The 9,758-nt window shown below is 40.8% G+C and overlaps 1 protein-coding gene across 1 annotated transcript in view; it reads right to left on the bottom strand.

Moving 5' to 3' along the window:
- The window catches only part of rftn1b (raftlin, lipid raft linker 1b), a 128,996-nt gene continuing 119,238 nt past the window's right edge, over window positions 1-9,758 (bottom strand). The window contains exons 9-10 of the mRNA XM_085472228.1: window positions 5,944-6,019; window positions 1-5,213 (exon numbers count right to left, since the gene is read on the bottom strand). Of these exons, the coding sequence (XP_085328354.1) occupies window positions 4,566-5,213; window positions 5,944-6,019 (724 nt within the window). The 3' untranslated portion in view covers window positions 1-4,565. The remainder of the gene's footprint in view (window positions 5,214-5,943; window positions 6,020-9,758) is intronic.

The following is a 9,758-nucleotide window of genomic DNA, read 5'->3' as shown; positions in this document are numbered from 1 at the left end:
CACATTAAATATAAATCATTTTATAATATACAAATTGTACAGATGTCATGAACAATAGGAATGTTGACACACTCAGGATAGCAAAGATAAAGAATACTTTTTTTCTTCCGCGATAGCGATGCAAAAGACAACGGCACATGATCAAACTCAACATTCAAGATGGCAGCTGAGGTGATAAAAAAAACTCACATCAGAGACAAAAATCTAAGAATACATTTTGCAGAGGCTGTGAGCAAGCTAAAGTGACAACACAGAAAAAAACAAAACAAATAAATGACGGCATCCTATTAAATCATGTTCTGCCTTTTCTGCTCTGCCCATTTCACACCATAGTAGCACACAGGAAATGAACCATTACGTTTTTTTTTCTTTTTACAGCATTACCAAGAATGATTGCACCAGCGCCACTATTGAGGCTCAGAGACAATTATGCTGATATAAGACAGTATGTTACCTTTCCTTACAAGAAAGGGGAGAGGGCCGTATATTTAATACTAACGTTAGATCTCCTTCTTTTCACAGACGGCTAAGTTAACACGGTTCAACATCATTTAACTGATGAAGTGTCAGATCCTATCTCACTTTTCTCTCCCTGTCTCTGTTTTTTTTTTCCGTTTTGTTTTTGTAGACCACAAAAATCACAATTACCCAGAGTCTCTGGAGTGTACTCATGTCAGAGGTTAGACTGCACAGCAACCAATCAGCCCTTATCAGGGGGAGACGGAGCCCCCTAAGGCCACGGCCCCATGCTGGATGGACGGATACAGGGCCGGCTGTAACTTTTTGTCAAGGTTATGATCATCCATATTTGTGGATGAACAACAGGAATGCAGCGGGAGTCACAAAGCACTCGTGTCAGCTGAGATCATCTCATCGTTTTCATTTTCCAAACTCTGCTCCCATAGATAAAGACGGATCTGAGCTATGTGTTTTCACAGGATGCCAAAGGGGAATAAATGTCACAGTTTTAGATTAAAAATGTGCAGACATGCAAAAAAGGCGAAAGAAAGGAACGCTGAAATAAATTCATATTCATAAAACAGATGGATGACAGTTAAAATGTTTAGCGTGACACTGGGGAGAAAGAAAAAATTGATTCAATCTGAGGAAATAAGCTGACCAGGATTTAACAGGGGAATTTCTCAAATATTCATAAAGATCTTGTCTGCTCTCAAAAGATGCCTTTTGGTGTTGCCTTTCATAATTTATATTTATTGTATTCCGACTAAAACCGTGAAAGTGACAGCTGAGTCCTATTTGCTCGTCAGCTTCTCTGATGCAAGAGGTGGCATTAAATATTTCTTGCTTATTATTATGCTTATTAAAGTTCAAACAGTCAAAAGCAGCTGAGTCGATGACGTTTAAGGAGACGGAAAGAAAATAAAAGAGAATACTATAATGTGACTATAATATGACTTCATATCTTCATTCAATATCGGAGTGGTTATTTGTCACGTGCTCGTGCACACTCCTGTGTACAGCTGTGGAAAATCCATTCTGGCTCAAACATGACCCTTGACCTCGTCTGCCATTAGCGATGACCTCACGCTCACAGTTCTGGTCTCCGTCATAGTGAAGGGCGAGAGGACAAGGAGCATATGCTTCAGGGGGGTCACGCATGCAGCGACCCCTCAGTTCAAAACCCACAACGGCCCTCGGGAGGTAGCTGGAAGCGTCAGTCAGCGATACATTTTTGCAAGCTTTAGCAGAGGCAACACAAAGCCCACAATAAAAATGTCCAAAAACAGAACATTCACAATAAAAAAACACGTGTTCAAAACATGTTAAGAATGATCCAAAATATAATACCTTCATATAGACACACACATCTTTATCCTGTCCTTCTGAATCCCAGCAATAAAACATTTAACAACATCTTCAAAATACCAACACTGACTGTAGCAAAACGTTCCCGTTTGACTATAACAAACACTTAAATCACCATGGTGCCTCTAAAAGACATTTCTAATAGCAGACTGTGGGCCATTTACAGTATAGTGATAAGGCTAAACTGGTCACAGTTTTATATTCTACTCTACACAAAAACATCTGCCATTTTACATTGAAAAATCTCAGCGGCGGGTGGATTAATCTCCCGAAAGGAGAGCACTTATTCAGCATAATCGATCTTACTTGTGTGTAATTGAAGAGTTTCTTCTCCAGGAAGGATCCATTTTTCTTGACCAAGCTATCATTTATTCTCATGAAACAAAATATCCAAATTGTGACAAATTATACTATGTATAAAGCCAGACAGAAGGTAGTTTAAGTTCTTTATAAATCAAATGCTAACGCTTTAATAAATAGGCTTTCTGACATCTTTGTGATGAGATATAAGTTCTTTGCAAAAATGCAACACTTTTTTTTTTAACACAAACTCTTCCTCCTCAGTGCAAATGATTCCCCATGACATCACTGTTAATATGAAGGCTATTTGCTTCACATTGAGGTGTTTTGCTGTCAATACCTCCTCCCAATAAGTGACCCCCATTATAAATGCATGATTACTGACAGATACCCCACTGACAAAATCCATTAGTGAGCTAATGAGAGCTCCACACCGTGAATGTTGCCACTTCCCTCCCCTCCTGTTCCACCTTTTAAAATGGAAAGCTACACGATGCCATGAAACAGCACATTAGGACTTGGTTATTGTCAGAAATGATGTCTGGTAAGAGGTGCTTAAAGAGCTGGAGGTAAAATAATGAAGGAAATCTCAACAGGGAATGTGGGACACAAACGGCTGTTACTTTAAATGAGCCTATCCATTTCTTTTATTTGACTCTCTTATGCTCTGTGGTCTTTCTCTTTTACTGCAGCCTTCTTCTTTATTTCAATTTCTACCTCTCAAATCTGGTCTCAATAAACAACGAGGCTACGACATGTTCTGACCACACAGCTTAACCTCGTTTCCACACTGACAACTACTTTCATTTTCAGCGACTGACTGGAATGTAATTAAAAATGCAACTTTGCGGAGGAATAGATCTCCTGTATGTAAAAGCTAACTCTGAATATGAGTTCGGCCCTCGAGGTGCAAACATTCAGCTGAATTTCACATCCTTATCTAGCTTGGCTTTGAATATGGAACATTCTGTATGCAAGGTGAGCACACCAAAGAGTGATTATCAGCTCTGTTTGAAGCACTTGATGGCTTAGAGCTCAGCGTAAACAATTATCTGTTCAGCCTACTTTGGATTGCCTGTCGCAACAAATGCCTTTCCCATCACCTCTATGAGCTTTCTCATCCCTTCACATTCGAACTCACACGAGAGCAGGGTTTAGGACGATTCAGGATGTTTTTCTAAGCCTACTTGCCCTTTACATTGTCAGATGGGTTAAAGAGGCAGCCAAGACCCTACCTCTTTTTTTTTCTGTTTTCACAGCTTCATAAAGCAGTAAGAGCTGGTCAAACAGGTAACTTTATCGCTGTAAGACAGGAAAAGCTCACCATGCTCTGTTTTCTCTCTGTTAGGACTTACTTTTATATGTATTTGTGTTTGTGTAAAACAACATCATTTAGGCTAGCTATTTAACCCTATTGAAAAGTTGCAAGTGGGCTGCAACAAGAATAATAATGCAAAGCCCCTGGCCTTGTCAAAGGCCTGGGAACACCAGGAAGTAACACAAAAAAGTGAATCTATTCCTTTTTGAATACCTGATTTTAGAAGATTAGCAACATGCAGTAGCAGCAGTTCTTGTTGAGAAGCTGCTAGATTGTTAGCTAAATGCATTAGTTAAGTCACATTACCTAAATCAGCTTCTTTCATTTCGTCTTTCATCTTTAATATAAGATCGTCTGGGCTGTCTGCTCCCTGTTGTTTTGCTGTCAGCATTTTAAACCATTACTGGGAGCGTAAAAAAAGCTCTTAAGCTAGCAGCTATTCTAAATATAACTTAGGTTGGCTGTCAATAAGAAAGAAGTTCATTTAGTTTTTTCAAAAAGTGCATTTACATTATAAACTGCTTCACTAAAACTGTCAACAAACCATTCAATTTATCAGGAGCAGGTTACAGTCTGATAGATGAGGCTAAATTCATGTAAATTTAGACGGATAGCTACCAATAAGCTTCTTTGGGGAACGCCTTTAGCAGTGAGTCCAAGACAGTGTTTGATCTTACTCTTAGCAATTTGGTCAACAGCAACACTCCTCGCAAACAATAAATCCAGTAATCAAAATGAATCCACATTAGAAAACATTTTAAATGCTGGGTGACCAGGCCTTTAAATGTTAGCTTCATTCTGCACATGCTCTGATTTTGGCATCCTCCTCAGTGCTCTGGTCTTCCTCATCCAGCGACGCCACCCTGACTACCACGCATCAGCATTTCCTGTTTTAGATAGTATATACATTCAGTATGTGTGGTTTTAAATGAAGTTCTTTCCAAGCTACACTGAGTTAGGATGTGGGGGGTATCATCAATGAGCAATGGGAGGTTTGGAGAATGCTGCAGCGATGGGGACCAAAGCCCCATTAATTTGGATTAGGGACAACACTGGGAACCAGTTCTTAGGAATGGGGACTGGTAGGGTGGGGAATGAATCTTAACTTTAACAACTGGGGCTACTCTTGAGTCTCCTCTGGGCTTTGACATGTGGCCTGTGGATCAACCACAATCTCCTTGGCAATGATTTCCGTGTGTACTGATTCTTCCGTTTTGCATCTGACTGCATTATCTCCACCTTCATCTTTCTCCTCATCTGTCTCTACCCCATTTTCTATCACAACTTCAACTTCCGCTCTGCCCTCGTCCTCCTTTTCTTTGGTCTTGCTCTCGACAGTTGCAATGGTTTTCATCACTTCCTTGAACTCTCTGTTTTCAGAAGGCTCTCCGTTCACTTTTGATCCTTCTCCATCCAGTGCTTCTTCTTCAGTGCCATTTTCTGCTTCTTTGTCTGTTGTCGATGCTCCTCCATCTTTCTTTGTGACAGTCTCCATACTGATTTCAATACCATCATCATTTTTTCTATCCTCCTCACACCTTGCCTCTCTCTCTGTCATTGTCTCACTTTCTCTTGCTGTCTCTCCCTCTGCTGTGTTCGCCTTTTCATCCCTACTCTTATCTTCTTCCTTTTCGACCTTCTCTCTGTCATCAAGAGGCTTGGAATCTTCTGTTTCCTTCTCAACTTTTGTTTTCTTTTTCTTCTTATTTTTTGCACTATCTTTGATGCAGTTCTTGTTGGACTTGCTTCGGGGCTTGAAGATTAATTTCTGAAACATTTACATTAGTATGTTAGTGGAATGCATTGTAACTCTGCAAATATGCTTTTGGCCACAAAGCAGTGTAGGCAGACTTAATTAAGAATGGATCACTGTAGATCTAATATAGCGCTGGGATAACTAGCTAATTCAGACGAGTCTCATTGATGCAGAGAAGGAAATTGAGGCTATTGTGAGGGGAATTACTGGTGGCCTTGAGGCCTTCGGACTGACCAAACAAACAGGCAAAAATTGAATGCAATATGTCCTCAATTACTTGAACAACTTCTGAAGGGTTCACACACACTGCAGGGATAGTGATAAACTGCACAGAAAAAGCAAAAAAGAAAGCAAATCCCTGACTCTTCTGTTAAATTTGCTGCTGTGATGCCAGTTTAAATTCGGGTCACAGAAAGCATCAGCATAGATTCATTCCACTGCAGACAAAGGTTAGCTTTAAAGGTTATCACTGTTATTTAGGCTAGCCAAGAAAGAATTATAAGCCTCATTCCCCAAAACAACACACTTGTCTGTTGCTAGAGAGCGCCTTATATCTAAAACAAAGAGGTGCTGGTTCACATTTATCCAGTGCTGTGTGTTGGCCAGCTAAAACAAAAATTGTGGAATTGGAGGTAGCAAAAGGTGATGTTGACCTTGGATGTATGAAGAGCAGGTGACAGAACGACTAGTGGGAGATCCCACGATATCCAAGAGATACAAAGAGGAATGTGAGGTCACGTACCTTTGATTCCCTCCTCTTTCGGCCTAAAACGGGCCTCTGCAGGAAAACAATCTGTTTGGTGGACAGACTTCCATCACTAAAGGACACGGGGTCAAAAAGAGAAAGGGAAAGAGAACAGACCATCAGCTGAAATTGTTGGATCTTCAACAAGACATGATTTTTTAAAAAACATTTTACTTATCAACGTTTAAACAATTAGAAATTCTGCAACGCACAGACAGATTTTTCTTATTTCAATATTTTTCTTCTTTCTGAGTGCTTGAAAAAGTGCTTTCTTAATCCAAGATAAATATGCACAACTGATTGGAGTAAAATGCTGAGATAACACGCACTCTTTCTGACCATTCATCAAGATAGTCAAATTAACTGCCGGCCACTGCTCATGCTTCACACTCTTATCTGACATTTAAGGATATAGGCACACATTTGTAGCCCAACCTCTTCCCTGCTGTCATCTGTAAGTATCATTTCTCCACTTTGCCTTTGAAAGATGCAGAAAAGCAGCTCACATGGAAGCAGACAGCCTGCCTTTTTGCAACTTATGAACATGTTCTGCTGCTCTAAACACGCACTTCTTCTCTATTTCTGTATTCCCCCGACATAATCTTTCTTCCCATGCACATGTCTCACTCCTGTGTTCTGAGAAGGATAATCTGCAGAAGTACTCACACAGTACTGACAGATTAATTGTGGCAGGAAATGCAGATTTGTTTCTGAGTGGGCTTCCTGTCTCACACATTCACTCTCCAGTCTGCTCATATTTTGTCATGTGCATCCCTTTTCTCAGCCCATTGTGCTCTCAGTAAATAGCTGCCCGCTCAGTTCTAACTCTTATCTCATGTGACAGCCTGTTTTGTGACAGTTTTATTGTTTGTTTCTGTGTTATTCAATCCATTTTCTCTTGATATGTCCCGTGATAATATCTGCCACAGGTTCAATAACACATGCGCATAAAAGTCGGATGCTTTCTAAACTTAAGCCGCCTGCTCAACTTTGCACTTGAAGAAAGATGGCAGGTTTATGATCACTGCAGAACCTTAGGAGCCTGCTACAAATCTCCCCTTTCCCAACATCAAATAGACTTGAGGCTCCTTTAGCAGAAGGCTTACTATCTAAACCATCCAAAGCCTACCACAACCTCTTTTTTTTCCATTACCTCTTTCCTTCCACCATTTATACATAAGCTATTTTCTAAGCTGTCAAGAATGCTGAATGGCTTACTGGTGAATCAAAGCTGAAAACTAGCTGGAGTTTCCAGCAAAAAGCCCCAGCCCATTAAGTTAGAAAGGAGTGGATGGCTTAGAAAATCACAGGCCTTTACTGAACCTACTTTTGGCTGTCAGTGTCAGCTGCACCATTATAACCTGAAGCTATACAGAACAGCAATAGCCTGTGCCTTTTTTTTATGTGTAAATGTACCTGCTGGTGGCTTCATCTGTAAGGGGGAAAAGCCCGCTACAGAACTCAGCTGGAAATTGCCTCTTGAAATAAAAAAAGAACAAAAAAAACCTGACACATGCAATCAAACACCAGTGGAGCAAATTTTTGCTCCACAAAATTAACACACTGTGTAAAACACACACACTATTCCCGATATTAAGCTTTTAATACGTTTGGATACCTGCAATAACGAACAAGTTCGTCAGAACCTTCTTTGTCTCCCTTGTTGTTGTCCCCCCAGTTAATGTAGAGAAATTTGCAGTCACTGTAGTTAATGGCTTTAAAATGTAATTACCATCTACATTAATTGAATGTGGAGAACATGAACGCATGCTCTGAGACAACTACATGAATTAATGTTGTGTGGAGAAGCCGCTGAGCACCAGTTAGCATTAATTTCAGACGCTGCTGAGATCAGTGACACTTATCTGAACCCTCCAGATGAAGTGCAGCCTGGAAACCCTCACACTATGCAAAGCATGCATTTGCAAATTTTGCGTTTAAAAATGGAGGAGTCGACAGCACAAAAACAAGTGTAATGACTACTGCTAATCTGAAATAGATCATCAACCATTATTTTGGAGCGCAAAATGTTTTTCAGGCAGGGAGAGAAATGAGCGCTGTCTTGTACTGTATCTAGGCCGACTCTGATTAATTAGCCATGTTGTGCTGTTGTGTTGTGGCATTTTGAAAGAGAGGAGAGAGGGGGCCGTAGGAAAAAAACACAGGATGAAAAAATAGAGGTAATTAATCAGCGATGCAGTGTAACAACAGCAAACATGACCAGCTGAGGTGGGGGCAGAGCAAACAATCGGTAACTGCACTCATAGAATTACTGCATACATCAAAGTACCCTATATTACGAAAGGACAGCTTCACATTATTCAAAGCCGATCTTAAAACGATGCTTCGTGTCTGTATACACATTAAAAGAATTACTGTCAGCTGACGTCATTCCTCAAGCCCATACTGAACCTCATACTGGGTGCAGAGAGATTATTCTTAAGCGATTCTTCTGTAAGTTATCTGCAGCTCTTGCTCTGCATTAAATTGCTTTCTAAATTTAAATGGGTGCATAAATTAGATGCCAGCAGTCTAAGTTTGACAAATCAAGATGGCGTGATCTGGAGTCTTTTTCGTATTTCTTCCACTTCTTTTCGGTGCTGAGGGGCATGACAGAAAGAGAGAATCTGGACTAAAACTTTTTACCCAAGATGGAGCCCTTACTTGAATGAAAATTCATCAGCTGGGATGGGAAGCATCTAAATGCAGTGAGATCCCTACCTGACACTATGTGACACGTTGTGTCCTGTCCCTGCATCTGGACATGGCTCATGATTGAAAAAGATTACTTTAGCGGATGTGTTTTATTGTAGCACCACAGAGACATTGTGCTGAGGTTAGTGTTACATGGCATTTTGGGGCTGCGTGTACTATATCAAGATATTTCTGGCACATGTTGCATGTGATCTGCAAGCATTTGAAGCTTTTTGTATATCAAAAATGACAAAGCATAGGGACACTGCTGAGCTGTTCATCACACAAACTGACATGTAAAAATAAGAAATATCAGTTGTGACCACATGGGACTAACTCATACACACTTTTGTAATATCAGGGGACTCGTGCACCTTCTATTTCCTTTGGTTGGGTTTTTTCGGCTGGTTCCTTTATGGTTCACCAGAGTGGATCATCTGCCTCCATCTCACCCTACACCTAGGCTCATTTTCTGTCACACCAACCCTCCGCATGTCCTTTTTCACTACATCCATGAATCTTCTCTGTGGTCCTCCTCTTTTCTTACCGGCCTGGCAGATTAATCTAATATATCCACTATCCCTCCTCTGAGCCTCACCTCTCTAACTTTGTCTTCAAATCACTCAGCCTGAGCTGTCTCTCTGATCTTTTCATTGCTAATCCTGTCCATTCTGGTCTCTCACAATGAAAATGTTAAAATTTTCAGCTCTGCCTCCTGTCTTCTTGTAAGTGCCATTATCTCTAAACCATATATTATAGCAGGCCTCAAGACCAGATTGTGCCCCAACCGTGTCCCACTTGCTGCTGCCCTGCTCACACCTATCCACTCCACCCTGCCCTCTCTTCTTCACTTCATTGCTTCGGATTGTTGACCCAGACATTTAAACTCGTCTACCATCACTACATCTGTTTCTTGCATCTTCACTGTTACACCTGTCTCTCTCATTCGCACACATATCCGTCTTACTTCTACTGACTTCTATCCAGAGCATACCTCCACCTCTCCAGGCTCTCTTCCACCTCTTCCCTACTCTCACTATTGATCACAAAGTTGCTTGTGAACATCAGAGTCCACAGAGACTGCTGCCTGACCTCATCTGTCAGCCTGTCCATCACCA

Source organism: Copadichromis virginalis, linkage group LG11 (genome assembly GCF_057382275.1).
Source record: "Copadichromis virginalis isolate Kocher_CV1m ecotype Utaka linkage group LG11, C_Virginalis_male_GT1.1, whole genome shotgun sequence".
Classification (NCBI taxonomy): Eukaryota; Metazoa; Chordata; class Actinopteri; order Cichliformes; family Cichlidae; genus Copadichromis; species Copadichromis virginalis.
The sequence above is the reverse complement of the archived record's forward strand: the minus strand, read 5'-3'. Positions and strand labels throughout refer to the sequence as shown.